General features: G+C 38.3%; 1 protein-coding gene across 1 annotated transcript in view; it reads right to left on the bottom strand.

Annotated features, from left to right (window-relative positions):
• Positions 1 to 19,526, bottom strand: part of fndc7b (fibronectin type III domain containing 7b) — a 41,813-nt gene extending 22,287 nt beyond the window's left edge. The window contains exons 1-20 of the mRNA XM_085376622.1: positions 19,473 to 19,526; positions 14,739 to 14,742; positions 11,705 to 11,995; positions 11,326 to 11,586; positions 10,711 to 10,980; positions 10,132 to 10,395; positions 8,423 to 8,541; positions 7,829 to 7,970; positions 7,225 to 7,488; positions 5,620 to 5,880; positions 5,177 to 5,431; positions 4,161 to 4,415; positions 3,776 to 4,036; positions 3,420 to 3,683; positions 3,035 to 3,295; positions 2,660 to 2,920; positions 2,268 to 2,525; positions 1,841 to 2,095; positions 986 to 1,243; positions 14 to 274 (exon numbers count right to left, since the gene is read on the bottom strand). Of these exons, the coding sequence (XP_085232748.1) occupies positions 14 to 274; positions 986 to 1,243; positions 1,841 to 2,095; positions 2,268 to 2,525; positions 2,660 to 2,920; positions 3,035 to 3,295; positions 3,420 to 3,683; positions 3,776 to 4,036; positions 4,161 to 4,415; positions 5,177 to 5,431; positions 5,620 to 5,880; positions 7,225 to 7,488; positions 7,829 to 7,970; positions 8,423 to 8,541; positions 10,132 to 10,395; positions 10,711 to 10,980; positions 11,326 to 11,586; positions 11,705 to 11,995; positions 14,739 to 14,742; positions 19,473 to 19,526 (4,519 nt within the window). The remainder of the gene's footprint in view (positions 1 to 13; positions 275 to 985; positions 1,244 to 1,840; positions 2,096 to 2,267; positions 2,526 to 2,659; positions 2,921 to 3,034; positions 3,296 to 3,419; positions 3,684 to 3,775; positions 4,037 to 4,160; positions 4,416 to 5,176; positions 5,432 to 5,619; positions 5,881 to 7,224; positions 7,489 to 7,828; positions 7,971 to 8,422; positions 8,542 to 10,131; positions 10,396 to 10,710; positions 10,981 to 11,325; positions 11,587 to 11,704; positions 11,996 to 14,738; positions 14,743 to 19,472) is intronic.
• Positions 19,527 to 22,129: the final 2,603 nt, after the last annotated feature.

Raw genomic sequence — 22,129 nt, forward strand, 5'->3', positions numbered from 1 at the left:
GGCATTATCTCACCTGCATTGTAGGTGTATGGGAAACTCTCTCTGCCTTCGCAGCGCATAGAGAAGGGAGTGACGGTGATAATGTAGGTTTGAGAGCAGTGCATGTTGGGTAGCAGGCAACTTGTGCTGTTTGTGGCACACCTTTTGAGGTCGCCGTCTCTGCCAACTGCCTTCACACTGTAGGACACTGCACTAGGACTGTGTTGCCAGCTCACTGCCGCAGTGTTGTTGTCACACAACAGGGAAGCACTGACGTTCACTGGAGCACAAGGGGCTGACAGGAAAACAAAAGGAAAAACCACTGAGTACAAACACCACCTAATTAACCCTCATTTAAATTTTTTAGGAAGTTACACCTGGTATCTCTTAAGCCAGCAGTCCCCAACCTTTTTTGCGCCACGGACCGGTTTATGTCGACAATATTTTCATGGACCGGCCTTTAAGGTGTCGCGGATAAATACAACAAAATAAAACCAGTACTGGTAACCAAAAAAAGAAGACTTATTCATAACACACAGGAAAAGACCCAGAGAAAACAAGTTAACAATAATAACAATAAAAAAAATAAGGATAGAAACCAATAAAAACCCTGAAAACCATAGATTTCACGCCCGCCTCAACTCTCGAGGCCCGGTACCAAACATCTCACGGACCGGTAGCAGTCCGTGGCCCGGGGGTTGGGGACCGCTATCTTAAGCCATGTATTTGCTAAAAGTTACATTTATATATATTTTTTTAAATAAATGTGTTAAATAATTTTTAATCCAATGCATTACTCGGCATTTCAACTAAGTATTTTAAAAGAAATACAGAATTTACTGTATTATATACAGTTTACTACACTTGGATACTTACGATAGTAGAAAAGGGAACATGGGGAAATTGGAAATTGTATTCATGGTAATCAGAAATAGTATTTTTGAATTTCCCACAGACTTTCCCAGCTGTATATACATCACCTGCATCTACATCCTCTCCGTCTTACCTGTCTGTATAGTCGTTACGCCGGGCACGCTGCTGTTGCAGGAGTCAGCCAGAGCTACTACTTTTACATTGTATGTGCGACTACAAAGCAGCGTGGGCAGGGAGCAGTCAGTCTGGCTGGTGCTGCAGGAGGCTGTGAGATTTCCAGACTGAGCATGCACATAGAATCTCTTCCTGCCCAAAGTCTCATCCCAACTCACAAAAGCAATGCCAGTGTCACAGGAGTATTGGTACTCCACGTTTGCAGGGGTACAGGGTGCTGTGTGAGAGAAGACAAGTTCAGTTCCTGAATACCTTCAACCTTTTTTTTAACCCATCCCTAAACCTTATGATAGGGTTGTTAAACATTAGGTCTGGGGGCCAGAATTGGCCAAGCAAAGACTCTAATCTGGACAGCTGGTTGGACTTGGACTTAACTGTATTTTCAGATGTTTTACACTTTTCCTGCTAATAAAGACCTCTGTCAAGGTCTTTTAAACTACATCAAAGTAATTAAGTAATAGATAAATGATAGAAAGTACTATTATCTGTTTTTTTTCCAAGATTTAGTAGAAAAATTTCTGTGTATGTGTGTGCGTTTTTTTTAAATTGGGTCTACGGTGAAAAAGGACATGTTCTGTGAATTAACAAAAAAGACGATATGGGCAATGGGCTACAAGATTATTTTTTTTTAACAAAACTTTTTTTTTATATATATATAAGTTGTGCTGACAGATTTCTTTCTTTTGCTATAAAAACTGTACTGTTTTAAAGTATAAAAACCACCACTACTGAATTGTTTTCAAAAGAAAATCAGAGAAAGACATCAAAAAGAAACAGCAATTGTTAAGTCAAATTTTTTTCTTATATTCTTTACCTGTAACAATCTGAAAAGCAGAGCTGGGTTTGCTCTGACACTGAGGTCCTTTTGCGACAGCCTTTACAGTGTAAGTGTTTCCACACAGCAGATCCAGGACACAGCTGTTGTTGGAAGATGAGCTGCACGACTGCATATATCTGGAGGTTGCATTGACCATGACAGTCATGGCATCCTCATCCTTAACCCAGGTGACCAAAGCTTGGTTGGAGCTACAGTTCAGTGAGTGGTCTTGGATTACTGGAGCACAGGGAGCTGCACACAAAACACATTACAGATGTGCTGATTAAAGGAATCTTTCTGGTTAAGTAATCTATAATTGTAGGCAGTTTTAGGAAGTTTAAGATTTCATTCTTTTTTTGCATGAGGATAATTTGAGCTACTCAGTTTATCCTGACGTCATTCTTTGTGCCAAAAATGAAAGTACCTGTTGTAATGTTGGTTTTAGCAAATATGGAGCTGTTGCACTTTGTGTCCCCTGCCAGAACAGTCACAGTGTAGTCATTCCCACACTGCATCTTGGTTAGTTCACAGGAAGTACCAGTGGAATTACAGGAGTCGACATGTCCACTGGCCTCAGCCAGGATTGTGTAATAATTTGCGCCGGCGCTGGCCCTCCAAGTAACCGTCACCACATCAGAGAGGCAGTTCAGAGTAGCAGCCACGTTTGTAGGGTCACAGGGTGCTGGAAGTCAAAGTGGAGAAAATGAACGCTGAGATAATCTTCTTTTGCCCAACTTGAAGAATCACTTGTTAGCAAATCTAATTTGTAAGCTGTGCTTTCACACCCTACAAAAAATATTTTAGTCCATATTTTACCAGTTGTTGCTGTGTCCATGACGCTGTTTGAGCTGTTACACCTGTTGTTGGAGGCCATCACACTGAACATGTATGTCTGAGCACACTGCAGACCAGAGAAGAGGCATCTTTGGTTAGCTGTTTGACAGGATGTAGAGAAACCTCCTGCTCCTTTCAGTGTGGAGATGTAGTACATTGCCCCAGGAGCTGCATCCCAGGATCCCCACACTCTGTTAGTGGAACATTCCACCAGGGTTTGGATGTTCACAGGAACACAGGGAACTGTGAGAGAAATGATGTGACAAAGAGGAAAAGGAAGACAGAAAAAAAACATTTTAATGTCGAGTGAGATCATGGCTCGTAGAGTCATAAACTTTAAAAAGTCAACTAAAATACCTGAATTTACAATCTCCGGGACACTGCTGGGTCCTTCACATGTGCTGCTGATGGGCTTGACTCTCACACTGTACTGCTGTCCACACTGTAACTCAGGCATCGTACAGCTAGAACTCTGCGTGACGCAGCGAAGTGTAGTGCCATTTGTCATCACCGCTGTGGTGCTGTAGTTTACTGGCATGGATCCCGGTGTCCAGCTGATGGTCAGTATGTTGGTGGTACAGTTAAGAGTGGTCAGCATATTCTGCACAGTACATGGGGCTGAGATGACAGAAAAACAGTTAGACTTACTCGTCTGCAATATCTCAACTGCTGTTTGGGATTCGATAAGTACGAGAGGGTTATTAGGACGTAGAATAAAAGCAGAGGTGCTACTGCTTCTTACCAGTTGTATGGATGACTGGCTTGCTGTCTGGACTCTGACAGTAATAATCTGAAGCTGACACAGTGAAGTTATACATCTTTCCACACTGCAGACCCTCCAAATTACAACTGAGTTCTGTCGTTGTGGAACAGGTCACATTGTGACCGTCTGCGGTTATGGCTTTGCCAGTATAAGACACTGCGTTGGGGCTGCTCTGCCAGGCTAACTTGGCAGAGTTACTGCTACAGTTCACTGAGACGGTCAGCTGAGAGGGTGAACAGGGCTCTGCAGAGGAACGACACAGAACACATGCATGGTGTAAGTTTGACAGTGATTGCACATAAGCAGTGTTAACTTATATTTTTGTCAGCGTGTACCTATCTGTAGTTGCAATGTGCGGCTCTTCATGCTGGTGCACGTGTTATCCACAGCAACCACACTGATATTATACACATGTCCACACATTACATTGACCAGCCTGCACGATGTCTCATTGGATGTACACTTTAAGTAACTGCCATCTGCATCCAGAGCAGTAGCAGTGTAGTTTATGGCACCCCGACTTGCTTGCCACATGACGTCCACAAAATTCTGGCTGCAGCTTCTCCTTGTTTCAACGTTAGTGGGTACACATGGAACTGGGAGTGAAATTTTCTGATTAGCTCAGCTGTTATTTAATGAAGAAACTATCTTAGTAGGTAGCAAAGTAGAACCACTGATGTCAATGAAATAAAAAAACTTTATAGGGTTAACTTCTCTTACCTTCCCTGAAATATAACTCTGAAGGACGACTGACGCAGCTGCCATTGAAGGACATCAAATTCACTGTGTACTCCTGGCCACACTCCAGTGTGTGGACTGCCAGATTTGTCTGTGTGGTGTTATACGTCAACGGCATGGTGCCGTTTGAGATTTTGACGATATAACGTTCTGCATTTTGGGATGCGTTCCAGCTTATTGTCACATTGCCTGATGCACAGTCCACCCTGGCACTTGCGCTGGCTGGCCCACAAGGAACTGAACGAAAAATAAGAAGGTTGGGTGAAGGCAGGCAGCTAAGAAATGAATTGGTGAATCAATAACTTTCATTTAATTTTATATTCAAAACGAATACTTCTATCAAACTTAATATCGAAAGTATGTTTAGGGAAATGGAAAGGCAAAGATCCATTATATTAGAGCCTCACTGTCTGTCTTAGTAGAAAAGAGATCATTTGTATCTGGGTGTGAAAACTAAGCCAACGCTAAAGCGCCTGTAACCTACATTCTTTCTAGTGGCCAGCAGGGGATGACTCTTCAAGATCTATGACCTCTGTAAATACTTTCCTAGTATTGCTAGTATAGGGCTCAGTGTTGTAGCATTAGTGAATATAACATGTTGATCACTTTAATTAATGTCATTCATTAGAGTTAAGAAGCTAAATTTGGCAGGTCTACCATGCGATTGACAGTCTACTGTACAAGTGTGTAGTCTCCCTCAGTTTCTCGGTCAGTTCTCTGTCTAGTGTCAAAATCAGTTGACTCCAAACTGCTAAGCTCTAGACTTCATAAATGGATGTAGCCCCTGGTTAGTGATTACTGGTCAGGTGCTGGTGGAGCAAAATGACTCTTGTGGTCTCAGGAAAGTCCGAGGGAACACACCTTTTTGTTACAATAAATCAAAACTGTTTTTTCTGTGTACAAAAAGCATTTTAGGCCTTTTCAGACTATCAGCACTACGCTAGATCTGACAAATTGACATGTGGTCAGTTTTTAATGTATTTTGAAAATTTTCCTACCAGACTCCATGTAGATGTGCGTAGAGGGCATGCTGGAGCAGTTGCCGTCATGCTGGCTGACAGTCACAGTGTAGAGCTCGCCACATTTCAGGTTAGGTATTTTGCAGTTGGTTGCAGTGGAACTGCAGCTTAAAAGTCGCTGACTTGAATCTATAATGGTAGCAGTGTAGGAACTCACACTTCCATGCCACGAAATCAGAGCCTCATTGGCTGCACAGTCCAGGGTGGCAGTGAGGTTATTTGGTGGGCAGGGAACTGAAATGACACAAGTGGGCCATTATCAATCAGAAAGAAACAAAACTGTATTTAACTTTTAATAAAATAAAAGAAATGTGCAAATATGACTGTGACATTTTAGTCATTAATGCTCACTCAGAAAAAAGATGCACATCTTGGCAACTTTTACATAAAGTAACTAAATGAGCATCTTCACTAGAGGTTACCTGTCTCTATGGTAAACATGTCACTCTCAGAGCTGTTGCACATGAAGTTGGAGGCAATAACATAGACTTTGTAGCTGGTGCTGCACTTCAAGCCACTGATCATACACAACATATCCAAGGAGTTGCAGCTATGAATGACCCCATTGCTGTCCTTTGCCATTGCAACATAGAAAAGTGCTGCGTTGCTCATCTCCCACTTCACAGAGATGGAGTCTTTTGCACAATTTCTCTCTGCTGAGATGTTCTGGGGAGTGCATGGGGCTGAGGTAGAAAGCAAGCAAGTTAATAATAATACCAACCTGGAACACTTTCACAGTACTAGAATTAAGTAAACGATCTATTTTTAGTTTTTAGTTTTTTTTATTGCAAATACATCTACAGATTTCTTTTAATTACTCTTCAACTTTATAAAAGGCTTGAAAATTCTAGTCAAAATTTCCTACAGTTTCAGGTCATGTCTTTTACAGGTTTTTTTTTAACAAACCAACAGTCCAAAACTTTTAAGATAATCAATTAAATTATGCAGCAAGACATTAAAAAACATTGTTCTTTGGAAATAGAATTAGTACTTGCTTGTTTATTGGCTATATTCTATATATATCCACTGGTAAAATGTAACAAAGACATGTAATATAATATATTCATAATGTTTTCACTTGCAGTTAATCATTTGTCAAGCTTAGAATGAATCTTGCATAGCTGTGTAGGAATGGGTCATCCACCATAGACTGCATCATGTTGTGCTGCCATGTTTTACTATAACCAAACACTGAGCCTAGATTGAACCACCTGTGTAAACATTACTACCACCATAGGTTCTCTTACATGCTTGGTAAGGTTCAGGTATTCAGTTAGCTGCAATCTGCAACCTCAACGCAAGATACCACTAAATACTACACACTGATTCTTTAGTAAGTAAATTGTGAGCCATCTTTTTTTTTTATTATTATTATCATACTTTAATATGTAAACAGCTGAATTTGCAGTAATGCAACTTAGAGTAATGTAGATACAATACAGATTATCCTGTTGCATATAAAATATTGGCTCAATTAATCCAATGCTATTAAAAATAAACATTTAATTAATCGAAATATGCAAATATGTAAATATAACACTGAGATTGGTTTGGTTGGCATACTAAATATGTTTTACTGATAAAATCTTAGTTATCATTAAGATTTGTATAAACCAATTAACCCATAAGAACCTGTGTCACTGCCCCTTTACACACTGAGGAAAGTCATGTTAAAGTTTTAACATCGGCTCTACTATAGTTTTCCTGGCAGTAAAAATGGGTCTGTGCTCTTTTGGATTAATGGAGTGAATGCAAATGCAGATGTCTGAGGCGCTAACACAGGGGTGGGCAATCTCAGTCCACAAGGGCCGGTGTCCCTGCAGGTTTTAGATGTGTCCTCGAACCAACACAGCTGATTTAAATGGCTAAATTAGCTCCTCAACATGTCCTGAAGTTCTCCAGAGGCCTGGTAACGAACTAATCATGTGATTCAGGTGTGTTGACCCAAGGTGAGATCTAAAACCTGCAGGAACACCGGCCCTCGTGTACTGAGATTGCCCACCCCTGCTCTAACATGTGTTCCTCACTTGTCTCAGCCGGTGGCCCCAGCACTGTTGGACTGGGACAGTCATTGTCAAAAGATCTGATGGTGATGGTCAGATGGTCTCCACACTTGACGCCCTTCATAACACAGCTGTTGGACACTGAGCTGCAGTTGTAGCTGCTGTTTCTGTAGTTGCCCACAGCTGCCACGGTGTAGTACAGTGCCCCCTCAGCATTGTCCCACTTGCTGAGCAAACTGTCAACGCTGCAGTCGGCTACTGTTTCCAGATTCTGCGGAATGCAGGGTGCTGGAAAGAGTGGAAATAAAGAATTGCATAAATGTACTAAAATGTTTGCATTTATATAAACGAGAAGCTGAACACAACTGATATTGAATTGTAAATTGGATTCATCACATTCATCACAGAGAGCTGATATGAGAACGCACTTCAGTTTCTCTCAGAACCAGGAATACGTTAAATTTCCTGTTCAAAAACTGTTACAATTTGGAATGTTAACAATGTAATCATTTGCAGATAAAAGACTATTTAAATAGTTAGCCCCAGTGAGATAAATTTGTCAAATCATTCACTAGAAAATGGGACATTAGTTACCCAAAATTATGTTGCAGATTTATTGAAATCATACCTGTGCGAACGCCAACAGGAGAGCTGAAGCCACTTGAGCAACTCCCAGACACAGATTGAACTGTGAAGGAGTAGTACCGTCCACAGAATGTATTTGTGAAATAACAATTGTTTCCTTGAGTCATGCATTGCCTGACCATTCCCTGGGTGCAAAGAAGAATATTTAATATTTAGCCAGTGCTAATTTACATGTTCTAGTTTATCACAAAGGTCAACATTTGAGGGAAAATTTTTAGGTTTCTGTTGATCTGACCACTTTAAGATCATGTGTATGCCAAGACTCTCATAAACTTTCTTTTTGAAATCCAACTTCTATGATTCTGTTTTCTACTTAGGTAGATAAAGTCTTGGGAATTTGAAGAGATGAGAAAAACAGTGTTAAACAAGCAAAGATTAAGGAGCTAGTTTAAGAAACTGGCTGGAAATGTTCATACAGACTATCTAGTTCTGCATGAAATCTGCCTACCAGATTTTCTAAAGCTTAATAAATTAATCTTCTCATTCAGTTCTCAGCAAGATGTTTTTATTGGCGGAAAAAAGGTTGTGCAATTATTATTTGACAAAAATAAGCAATTGTAAATCTAAAATATAATACCTTGGAGTCGACTGCCCTGGCTAAGTAGTGGTTTACTTCGTTTGTCTGATTCCATGAAAAAATGATGACATCAGTGTCGCAGTCCCGCAACAACATCGGGTTGGCTGGAGGACAAGGGGCTTGATGGGAAGACATAGAGTCATTTAAAAAATAGCACATCACAGACATGACGTATATGCTGTATATAAAGGATGGATGGTAGAGCTATCTATGGATGGATAGCAGGAGAGCTAAAAACAAACAAACAAAACTGGTTGGATTAAATATCCTCATCAAAGGTGAACTTCTCAAATCTCTGTTCAGGTTAAAACGCCCTGATACTAAAGATTGCGCTCCAGTGTTGCTTTTCACTGTATAATGTTTCAGGTTTCACTTAAACACAGGCTCATTCTTAACTGGCTGAACACAACACAATATGATATAGACAGCAAATCTCAAAAGGAGACCCAGTTTTCAAAGGAGACGCCTAGTGATCACTAAAACAAGTGTGTGAACTTGGAATGAAAAACTTGTAAACAAGTATTCCCATTAGGCGCAAGACCAATGTGACACCAGTAATCGCTATCCTGAGGTAAAAACAAGTGGGTGTAATATACTTGGAAAAAGCCCTCTTCTTAAATTTGACATCAATCCTTGTCTTAAAATTAATTTGTAGCTGATTGGTGGAGCTTGTTATTGTTATTATAAAAAATAGAGTTTTTCTTTGCCCTTTCCAGGGATTTGCTCTTTTTAAAAAGGTGTTTTATCACTCGATTGACTTAAGGATTCATTGTCCCGAATTAAATACGTGGGTGGTTGACATGTTAGAGCTGCTTGTCATGAAATTATATTCAGCAGCATCCAAGTCACGACAACTTAGCCAAGCACAATGTGACCCATTGGGTGGGGCTGAACACGCACTCTCAGCTCCGAGATCCCCGACTGAATGGAGGGATATGTGAGATGAAAAGATTAACTGCCTGCCCAAAATAGACAATAAAGTCCTGACATCCAGTTGACTATTGCTGGAGGGCCAAATATTTACCAATAGAAATCATGCAATAGGTAAAAATACTGCTAGTTATGAATCGTCTCTCCCGATAAAGATGTTCAGTGTTTCAACGTCTAATCTAAAGGAGCATTAAAAACATTTTACACATGCTTGTGTAACAGGATGAGGCCTTCTGCTGATCTTATGAAAAGAGTTGTATATTGTCTCCAGTAGTTCAAGAGCAGCTTTCTGAAAGTCTGACATTTATAGAAGTTCCCTTACAAGGTAGAAGCTTGAAATACGTGACCACTTACTAGACCACCTTATGCCCCTTATGCTTGATTTGTGGACAATTATACCTAATTGTGGGACATCAATAGAGAATCACTGCTTTACATTTCTTTGTTAAAACAAACTCCTTTATATTTCTTCTTCATTCTTTTTAGTCCCTCTTCAGATTGGCTTCTTTATTTTAAAACTTAAAAGTAAAATGCCAGATTTTTCAATACCAAACCTATACGTGTATTTGGAATATGAGCTCTCAGATTCTTCCTTATTTAAAACAAAATGGATTATTTCAGCTTTTACAGCTGAAGAAGGAAACAATCCCGCTGTGAACAAAGGCTCAGCTGGTTGGGTATGCTGCTTACACACTTCATAAAAACCCTGATAAAAACAGACTTTAAAGGGAACCCCATTGCTTTATTTTCTTTGTGTGTGTGTGTTTATTCGGTCTCACCAGTATTAAAAGAAGCTGAGGTGTTGTGGATGAAGTTCTTGCATTTGTCTGACATGGGCATTACATACACCTTGTATTCCTGGCCACAGCTCAGTTCTTTAATTGGACAGTTGGTGCTTTGGCTGGTGCATTCCAGCTGTGTGCCATTACTGCCAACTGCCACGGCCCTGTAGGACGTGGCCCCCGAAGCAGCCGGCCAAGACACGGTGACAGAGTTAGTGGTACAGCTGTAGTCCACTGATACTGATGAAACAGGTGTCAGCTCTGCAAGCAACGCATTAATATAATTTTATTTCAGAAAATTATATCATTTCACTGATGTTTGATGCTACATTGCCTCTAATCTGTATTTGAAGGGAAACCTCATATCTAATAGTAGAGTGCTATAAAACCCAAATAATCTTCTCACATGTCTCTTTTCCCATCAGCCTCCACCTAACCTAACAAATAGGTTTTCAGAACATCTGAATTGTCCTTGAGGATCATATTCTAAGTGTCTGAAAGGGACGCTTCAGAGAGAATGGCTGACCTAGATCCTAATCACCAAGTTATTGATATTGTGTGGCTCTGCAGACTCACTGTTGGTGGTGTATGTGTAGTCCGTGGGCTCGCTCGGCACCAAGAACATGCTGTATGAGAACACTGATATCAGATAGGTGGAGCATGGGAGGATGCCTTGAACATCCAGCTTGGTGTCTGAGACATTGTATGAAGAGGGTTGACTGCTGGGATCATCTAGGTTGCGAATCCTGACATGGTATAAAAGGACCCTATTCACAGGCTCCCACGTTATTCTTGCCGTAACCTGGTTAGTCTGTGTTGCAGTAATACCGACTGGAGGCTGCACCACTGAAAGAGAGTGGGATTTATTCAGATATGAATACTCTTAAATAGTTGACACAAATCAGTGAAATACTTTTTCTACACAAGTTTCTAATTCTTAGAGACCTTTGATTAAAAAGGGTCAAGCTACCATTTATAAATGCATAGCTTTAATGTAATTTTTCACTTTCTATGCATTTATTTTGGAATATCTGCTCCTGTCCCCCTGAAAAAGTCATGAGATTTCTTTGAACGTTCTCTTTTTTAAATTTACCAAACATTTGCAAGAGTTACCTGTTTTTCAGAGAGCGACTATAAAATACCCATCCACCCTAAAACACTTCTACATTCTAATTGAAGTTGGTCACTTACAGGTTGTGATGATCTTCACTTTGCTTCTGCTTCCCAGGCCTGCCTGGTTAACTGTGTAGACATAGCAGTCATAGTTGGAGGAATGCTGCAGGTTTCTTACCACAGCTGTGGTGTTGGTGTATGTAAAGTTCATCACGGTTCCAGTGGTCTGAGAGTACACCTCTAGATAGTATTTCTGTGCTGAAGGCACTGTTGTCCATGTTACTTTGATTGAAGTACTTGATAGTGCTTGCCCTTCAACTATCTGTGATGTGTCAGGGACTGGTGGGAAAGAGCAGGCGAGACTATTTCACATAAACTGCTAAAGGAAGTCAACATAAAAAATGACAGTATTCTCAATCATGATCAATCAGTGTTGTTGTAAAAATGTTGGACTTACCTGTGGAAGCCAGAGTGGAATTAACACACGCCACACTGAAGAAGACAAAAGCTTTGACAGTCACATTATACTCAGTTCCTGGTTTTAGACCAAAGATGTTCCTCTCAGTCTGGGATCCGGATATGGACGTTATAATTGGTGCAGACTGTGGAGAGTTTTTCTCCCGAAGGTCCAAAACATAGTTTGTTGTTCCAGGATATTCCTTCCATTTTACCAAAATTGATGAGGCACTTGATGAACTTGCTGACACGATGTTGCATCCTGAAAGAAATGGAAATGCACTGCAATAAACTTTGACATTAAAGGTTGCACAGCAACAAATAATACAGCCACATATATGTCACACTGAACAGAAGCCAGTGTGACATCTTGAGCTTTAATGATATTTTCTATTCTATTATAGTCTAGTCATTATCATGGTCATAAGTTTAAAAATGACCAAATTATGCTAATACATAGCTCTTTTGACCTGCATAGTCACGCAAATGTCTCCATTTTCTTACCTTCTGCAATGTGAAGTATCTGTAAATAAAAACAATGAAAAATCATACAACTGTTTCAGTTTTATAGATTTTAACATAAAAAGTTATATTTAGCCGAGTTAGACTTACCAAAGCTAAAGAAAAGCATATGGCTCCCAACAATCCCATCTTTGACAATGAGAGCGGGATTAAAATTACTTTACTATACAAGGGAGTCAAATGCAAAAGGTGTGCTGGATTCTTTTGAGCTTTAACTCAGTATGCCTGAGAACCAATCAGTATTCCTCAAATAGAGGACAGGCTGTCCCTCCAACAGCCCCAGGCAGCATAAGCTGCCCTGGGAACACAGCATGAGGGAGGGATGGAGGGCGGGATGGATAAATGGATGAGAGTTTACCTGAAATGAGGATGACAGGAAGGTCATCACCCTCTCTCACTTCCTCTCTCTTTTTTCCTCTTATTCAGTCTATCAGCAGCCATAACCTCGATCCAGGCATTTTCCTTGCTGTCTATTTGTAGTATCTATTATTTTGTGTTTATTATTTGCAATATCAAACAGTCTTTTTGTTGTTCAAAGTCATTGATAAGAATTCATTTATTGTATGACATTGTGGCAAGTCTTCTGTTTTTTAAACTACAGAAAACAAAAGATTAGTTTTAGGATCTCTCAGTTCAGTCGTGTTTATTAAATCACAAGAGAAAAAATATTAATTCATCCACATAAGTCATATGTCACATGTTAACACAGCATTGTCGTACCTAATATTTGGAGCCGTAGTTTGCGACATAATGTTACTGACCTATTAAGCCTTACTGCTCATTAACCCAAGCATGATTGATTCATTTGTTCAGTTGTTTTTTTTCTTTTCTGTCGAAGTAACTGAATGTTTACACATCGTTATTCATTTAGTGGTTTCTTTTTCTTCAAGAAACAATACATGAGAGCGCGGTAAATGACCTGAACTTGGGAGGGGCTGCTTAAGCAAAGAAAAGAAATGCACCTGAAACTAAAGTCAGGAATGTAAACAAAACAAAAAGTGAAGCTGATTTCTTCCTAGATATCTTAATCCCAGAGCTGACATTATGTAGGCTACATGCTGGGCTGAAAAAGATCTTTGTCACACTTGAATAAAGGCCTATGGTTCCTCCTCGTGTATTACAAAAAAGGAAGTCAGTGTGAAAATGGATATGGGCTAGAATACTGTGAGGAAACTTTAGATGTTCTTAGGCAAAAGAGCAATTATGAACAAATGATGTGAACATCTTGATATTTTAGCTGTGATATTGTCCTGAGGAATACAATATTACAGGTCGGTGTTAAGGATCCTGTGTTGCAACTTCCCAAAAATCGGCCTCCATAAAATGACATTACAACACAGAAGGGTTGGGTTGTTTCTGCCTCTGGCTTCTCACCAAGCGGTGATCTCCAGTGGTTAAAAATGAATCCATTGACCAGATAACAAAAACTGCAGATCCTTGAATGGCCACTTCAGTTTAAAAGCAAGTCAATGCTAATTCACGCCCATGTTAAAATGCACAACTTTAGAACAGAAATAAACATGTTTACAGCCTGATGCTGGAAATGTTTTTTCTCTTCACTCCAAAACAGTAGCCCACAAAGCAACTTCTGACATCACAACAGCTACGCTCATCTTTATATAAAGTTGGCTTTACACTGTAAGGAACCTAGAGGTGAATTAATGACAGCTGCATTCAAATCAGCGACAATATTATGCATGAAAGCTGCTTGGTAGGATACATATATTCAATCTCTGATTTCCCTAGGGCGTCTCAAAGTTAGGTGCTTGCTCTTTTGGTGTCACGGTTCTGGGTCCGTTGGACCCAGTATTTTGAGTTTATGATGTTTTGGTTTAATTTTGCATCATGGATTGTTTTCTTGTTCTCTTGTTGTGGTCGTGATGATTATTATTAGAGTTTCATATTTCTGTTATCCATGTTTTAGGAATTGTGGTTTCATGTATAGTTCAGTTCCATGTGTCATTTTCTGTCTCTCTGTGTTGAGTCCGTGTCTCTGAGTTGTAATTCATGTTTCCTGTTTTATTGTGAAAGTCTTTGTCTTATGTTAGTGTGTGCGGCTTTGTTCCCCCTGTCTCGTTAGCCCTGATCTCTCCCAGCTGTGTCTCCCTCCTGTTGCCGATTCCCCCGTTACTACCCTGTGTATATAAGCCCTGTGTTTTCCCATGCTCGGTGTTGCGTCGTACCCTCAGATCCTGCCTGTGTGGTCCAGTTAGTCTGTTCATGTCTGGTTTCTGTTTTATTGGTGCCAGCAATAAAGCTGTGGTTTTGAGTTTCAAGTTAGTGTTTGAGTTCTGCACTTGGATCCACATTCTCCACCTGCCCGCACACAGAGCCCTGACATTTGGTGGGCATAGGTCTCCTGCAGGGAGGGTGAATGACCAGAGTAAAAACATGAAATGGTAAATGGTAAACCCCAACATTTTATTGCAGTTTAGCTAACATTTTTAAAACACACATTATGTGAAAAATGGAAAACTTTTTTCAGACAGACATTTTATTTTCTCTGTTTCTACAAATCTGAAGGCCACTGCTTCTTCTGCAGAAAATAACAGTATTTCTTTACAATATAAAACACTTTCATGAGCAGTAGTGTACAAAACACTGTAGTTTTACTGTGAATGTAATGGTTTATAGGAGCACTTTGCAGTTTTCCAACCTCACTTTTTATGGTTACACAAATAAGCAGCCACCTATCTGGTGAAGTGAGTCATATTAAAATGAGACATTGCTTTGTTGAAAGAAGTATAAGTGAAAATGGTGCAGATGATGTTGAAGGAAATGCTGCTTTTAATCAAGTAATATTAGAGTTTAAGGTAGTCATCATCATCTATTCAGTATAACATACAGTGTACCCTAGACAATATAATAGTGGTTATATTAGTGATGTTATGCACATGCTAAAATAAAAATATATAGAAAAAATTCACACTGATTTCAGTTAGTGCGTAATTGCATTTTTTCATAATTTATCGTGTTATATCTGTATGATGGTGATAACAATAATAATAATGAATTATTATGTTAATCAATAACAGTTAATTTTTCTTTAACGTCAGGTTCTTATGCTCACTGCTAGGTGTTAACATGTCATCCCAGCATCCCTTAACCAACTCATGTTTAAATAATAATCACATTTCTTTACATTTTTGTCAAGCATAATGTCTAAAACAAGAACATAAGAACATGTTGACAAGAAATTAACCATAACTATGTGCATACTGGAGAAATGCTGTGAATCAAAAGAAGAAACTTAGAATAATGCATTTAAAATTCTCATCACTGAAGGATTTGAGTTAGAGTAGAGTTCAAGTATTTTCTGCAAAATAAGTGATCAAAGCTGTTGACTTTTTGTAATAAATAAAGAAATAAACTTGATAAATACAACCTGTAAGGATGAAATGTAATTATTTGTAAATTGCACAATGGAAGGGACATAGCAGAAGAAGCTATAGAACCACTGCCCTACTATGATGAAGGCCATTGTTCAGACATCTGTTGGAAGTTTCACAGCATTATGGAAATATGTTTTTCAGTCTGGTACTTTCTCCAGGTATTCATCCACAGTTTAATTACACTGCACCTAATACAGGAAATGGCACAGTTTGGCACAAAGTAAGACACAAAGGCATACTTTAATGAACAATATAGAAGAGAGAGGCATACTTTTCCACACCCAAAATGTAGTTCTTTCTGATGTGGAAGTTAGATGAAAAGTTGTTGTAATCATTGACACCACTTTTACTTTACTAACAGAATAAACTCAAATGTTAAGTACATCCATACGCGAAAATAAAAGAAGTTCCTAAATAGGTTCTGGGATGCTTTTTAAGAAGGTTGCCACGTGGCAGGATTTGTTTCTAGAAAGACTTTGGTTGCAGTTGAGCAGAATTGAAAGTGAAGATGGTCTTTAGCAACAATTGCCAAGTTTTAGCTTTATACTGACAAAGGGTTGGAAAACTGCCACGGTGGCTCGTGTAACAACTGCTTCCATACATCGTGGAAAACTGCTTGTTAAATTCACAAAGAGCAGTAAATGTCAAAGCCACAGAAGCAGCACAGGTCAGCTGAGCAACGCCTATAAACGGAGAAGAATCTACAGGAGCTCACAAATGTAATGATTACTTGAATGATTCCTGAGTAATTTCCTGTTTGCAGCCCTGCACTGGAACTCAGGGTTCCCCTGACTACTAAATGTCTCTTTAACCTCATGAGACATAATCTGATGAAATGTTATACTGTGACAAAATATGGTTTCACGGTCACCATCACGGCATGAAGTTAGCCTAGGTTGAGAAAGCCTCAACAGGTTTGAGGACACACAGAAAAAAATTTCCCTTCATGTTTTGAGTGCTTTGAGAAATGAATGTTAATGTGGTGGGTTTTTTTATTATGTGCGTGCTTTTTGCAAGGAAATTATACATCTCAATTTGGTGTTTGTTACACAAGCTGCGAAGATCTAGATGTCTCGACAAAATGCCTTTTGCCAGAGTCATGGCTCATGTTTTACTATTCAATGCCAACTATTCCCTACAGAGAGTTACAGTTTCCTTACTGATAACCAGCACTGTTCACAGTACGCTGAACATAATACCAGAGCCATTTGTGATTTCAAAGACTTCAGCCAAGTGAAACTTGCACTATGAAAAAGTCCATGGCAACCAATGTTTTTGGGAGGAGCGCCGTGCAAAGCTGCAGCTCCCATATGGAAAAGATATATATAAATCTTATAAAGTTTGTATCTGTCTTGTGTGAAACTTGTATGAAAAGCATAAAGGGTGAAAACAGATATAAGATCCCTTGAATAATTATATAATGAAACTTGTATGTTTTGGATACTTACTAAAAAAATATATGAAAGTAATGAGAAAGTGGCCACTTTCATGAGTAAATCATATAAGTTTTTACTATTTCTTTTCCATATGGGCTGTCTCATGTAAAGGCACGTTGTAGGGTGTTTAATTAATCTGAGCTCTCTTCTCTGTGTGTTCTTCTGCGATACTGGTGATTAAAAATATGTGAACACCATAATATTGAACTGCAGCAATGAATTTCTTCTAACTCACTGTAATTGTGGGTTTAACATCAAATATAGCTTCCCTCATTGTTAAAGTCAGTCTGCATACTGATGACGTTCAGCTTTACATTTCAGGTAATTGCATCTCTGCTGGAAACAAAAATCTTTAACAGAAATAAGAGATGTTCTAATAATGAGTAATTTTCCAATCATTGGTATTTGGTAGAAAGAAGGAATGATGTGTATTAACAAATGAGAGGTAATCATTTTGGCTTCCAGTTTGAGTGAATATGGTACTGAGTAAAGGTGTTTTGCATTGATAACCAACAGCATGAATATCAGTTTTGTTAAAGAACTTTAATTCAGTTTTATTAGAACTAGATTCACTATTGACATGGAATAAATAGAATACAACATGTTGTCACTGAGAAGATATTTCTTGCATAATTATTACCATAGAATTACACAAGAACTAATTATTTACTCTCAAATGCAAATTGATGCTGGAAACCACCTATCTGCAGTAGGCTCATTTTTACACACATGCTGCACAAAATTAAAATGTAATTCTCATAATCATAAATAGCACAAAGAGAATTTAAAGCAAACAGGCAGATCAGGAAAAGATTCACAGAGCGGTGTCTTCATTAGCACTTCATCACCAACATGCCTCCTGCCTGGGTTTAAACTTTAAAAAAGAGAAGAGGTCTCTCCCATGTTCACAAGCAGCTGCTACAGCAGGTAGCTACACCTGTGTGGTTACGCAGATTTTTCCACCACATGCCCTTTCTGATATATTTTGAGCAGAACACACAGAAAGAACTGCTGTTACACTTGTTTTTTCATTCAACACATGAAAATCATTTAACAAAACCATTTCTCATTTTCTTGCTCCATGACTGATTCCTGGTTGACATTTGTTCCTTTAGGAGCACGACTTTCTTCCTGTGGTGTATTAGCGTATGATGAATATGTTGTGTAATATCTTCTGTGGAAGCAAAACATCAAGACACATCAACATTGTATTCAGTTTGCGGTATTTTTAGTTTTTTTTGTTTCTTTATTGTAAGTCACTCATGTGCACATATAGGTACACATGTCAGTGTGGCCAACACAGAATTACAAACTGTGTTTCATCGTTGTGCAAAGAAAAATGACAAAACAAAACATAGCAGAAATTTGCAGATACTAGCTAAAATCATTTGCCATATTTTTAAAACTTAAATTTAAAAAAGCACAAAGGAATTACAGAGTCTCTATCTTCACCAAATGGGGTTTTTTTTTCTGTTTATTCAAGCACAAAGCTACATGTCAGATATAATACATTCACTTACCATGTGCTTTTCTTTTCTTTAAATCACTGCGGAGGAGAAGAGTGAAGTGATTTAGAAAATAATACCATAATGCTATTAAAGTGTGATTTTAATAATTTCCCTTAAGGGTGCTAAGTAGTGTTGATCTGTATTAAGTCTGTGCATAATAGCACCGTTCTAGCATAAAGGGACAACTGGCTTTTCTTTTATGAGGTATTCTTTTATGAATAGCTTTTTGGTCACTGAAGTTATTTATCAGCTCATTGTGGATGTATTTGATGTGTTTATAAATACTGCAGTTTTACGTGAATTTATGCATGTGGGCACTGACCCCTGATAAAAATGTTGAACTTACCTGTGGAAGCCAGGGTTGAATTCACACACGCCACACTGAAGAAGACAAAAGCTTTGACAGTCACATTATACTCAGTTCCTGGTTTTAGACCATAGACGTTCCTTTCAGTCTGGTGTCCGAATATGGGCGCTGTAATCGGTGCAGACTGCGGAGAGTTTTTCTCTCGAAGCTCCAAAATATAACTGGTCGCTCCATCATGCTTTTCCCATTTTACTAGAATTGATGATGCATTTGAGGCACTTGCTGACAAGATTTTGCACTCTGGAATAAATGGAAGCACATGCAGTAAGCTTTGTTATTAAAGGTTGTACAGGAGCAAATAATGCAGCTACACACACAAAAAAAGTTTGTTATTATTTGAATCCATCTGTAGTGCTTTTTTATTCACAATCATGCCTTTGTATTTAAAAAATGGATAGATTATTTAAATGACATTTTTTTCATTTTCTTACCTTCTGCACCTTCATGTGTCTGCAAATAAAAACAATAGAACATTATTTTTCTTTGGTTATTGATAAATATTGATCATTTGATAAATTTCAACAAGTTTAAAAGTTGTATTTACCTGAGTTAGAGTTATCAAAGCTAAAGAAAAGCCTATGGCTCCCAACAACCCCATCTTTAACAATGAGAGCGGGATTAAAATTAGTTTACTATATAAGGGAGTCAAATACAAAACGTTTGCTGGATTCTTTTAAGCTTTGGTCCACTCAACCTGAGAACCAATCAGTATTCCCTAAATGGGGGCAGGCTGCCCCTCCAGCAGCCCCAGGCAACCAGAGATGCCCTGAATCAACAAAAAGAGGGATGGAGGGAAGTTTTCTCTGTTTTCAATGTAAAACGTGGCAGCAGTTTTTCAGCAGGAATAATGTCTGGTGTTTGGGAACTATTTGTGTAATTTGAGACTTTGAAAACTTTTTTCAATGCATTATATAAAGCCAGTGTATCTTTCCCGGTATTACTGAGCTTGACCTAATAAAAAACCTCAAGGTTTGACATTTGAAACAGGTGGCAACTGGCAGAGCTGAAAAATGAAGCCAATGTGGGAGTGACACAAACTCTAGTTGTCTAGTTGAGGCTGGTTGCAAAAAAGGAAAGACCACAAACTCCTACATCACAAGGACATTCTGATTAATGTCTTTTATACTCTGAAGTTAAAAAACAATCCCTATATTTACAGCTACTGTATGTTATGTATGATTGTCCATTTATGTTTGACTCTCTGGAGATAGGGGAGTGTGAAAACCAAAAGATGTTACAGGCCAAATTTCTGATTTTAGAGACCTCTGTTTATGGGAGAGCTGGAGGCAGTGGCACAGAGCTCTGGGACCTCTTCATAAATTGCTTTCTCTGCAACTTGGTTATCCGATTTTCTGGTTCACTTACAGTGTCAGAACTTTATAAATGTATTGATAAATATATCTAAAACTTGTAACATTTTAGTCCAGTCTAACATATTACCTGCATGTAAGTCCAGACTTCAAACATGTCACCCAACGTGATCAGATTTGATTAAATTTCAAATGTAACACAAAGATGAAGATGATGCTGTTTGCCTTACCAAATATAACATTCTCATCAGAGAGCCAAGTGTTCACTGATGTGTAATCAGTTTGAAGAAAATACAGTTGATCTTGAAGAAGGGAAAGTTTCAGAAACAACAAAACAGCTTCTAACAGAATTAACCCTTTAAAGCCAAATGTATCGTTGATACATGAGGTTATGAGTGTTTGAGACTTCTACATCATCAGTTTAATGTATTGAAATTCACTTAAACAAGCTTTCTTGCCCATTCTCATGCTTGGTTTGAATGTCAGCAGGACAGGCTGAATATAGTAACTGCTGCCATGTGACTGTTAAACAGATCTAACTAACAAAGCATTATCAGCATCCTGATTTACAGATCACATATCTACATCCAAAACAAAACACTATATGATGATGATGCTGGGAGTTCTTTATTACCAGGAATTTCCATCACTTTGAGACAATGACACGTACTGAAAGCAGTTCATTACATTCTAACAATATAAAACAGAGAACTGTTGTTTTAAAAGGGAAAAAAATCGTGTATTTAAAGATGAATATATCAGTTCGTGTTCCTTGATTGTCAGGAGGACAATGAGCTACACATTTATTGTGCTTCAGTCATCTCTATGACAAATTTCTTGAACTGAAGAAGAAAAATCCATCATATGTAGTTTGAATTAGCTATTCAAGCATGGTAAATGTTTTACTATCAACTATCAATTGCAATTTTTAACAGTTTAAAAAAAAAATCTTTTTCCTATTAAATCCAGTAATTTGTGGTTAAAATTAATTTAGAATTTCCCCAATTTAACATAACTTTAGTTACTTTAACTTTAATGTGTGATTTTCACAGATCACAGATTTGAATCTTAAATGTTGGAGCAGACTGTGGGTTTGCTTTCCTATGCCACATAAAAATCATCAAACATTATACCAACATGTTTCATGGCTAAACATTTGTGGTTGTTTCTCTATATATTTATGAGGCTGGGATCATTCCGGTGAGGATGGGGGTGATGGATGAGGAAGAGGAGGATGAACATGTTTTCTGTCGAGGAAAAAGATCAAAACCCATGAAAACTGAATACTGACCTGCAATATTTGTGCTCATTGGTTTAATGTGCTCAAATCTGATGACAACAATGTCAAGTGTCGCTGTGTTTTTTGTAGCCAGAAGATAGACATTAATATACACAAGACGGTAGAGACAAAAGATGGTCAATTATTTTAACTGTCATTAAAAATGTTATCATAGATTCAAGACATAGACCGTTCCACAGTTTAGCACCATAAAAACAGAAAGTGAACTCTGATACTTGTATGTGGCATTTATGGTACATTTTTTTTTTAAAAGGAGTGGTGCTGACAAAGTTTCAGATGGAAGACTTTTGAATCTTATCTTAATAATTTTCATCTTTTTATATTTCATACCTTTTGTGTAGTTTTTTTTCTGCATGATACATGTGTAAAATTACAGAAAAGGTTCTGGGAACTCAAACATAACATCAAAACATCAAACTTAATTCAGAGAAAATGTCCTTTTTTATTTTTTATTTTTACCCATATGTTGATCTATAACAGTTAGACTTTAGTGTAGTATAAATGTCTGTGGGTATCAGGGATCTTTATCACCAGGAAAAGCTAAAAATTCCTCCTTCAAATTTTCCAAAGCTGTCCAGTGCACCAGATTGA

The sequence above is a fragment of the Diplotaxodon limnothrissa genome, linkage group LG17 (assembly GCF_057381915.1).
Source record: "Diplotaxodon limnothrissa isolate DT_005_m linkage group LG17, D_limnothrissa_male_GT1.1, whole genome shotgun sequence".
NCBI classification, from domain to species: Eukaryota; Metazoa; Chordata; class Actinopteri; order Cichliformes; family Cichlidae; genus Diplotaxodon; species Diplotaxodon limnothrissa.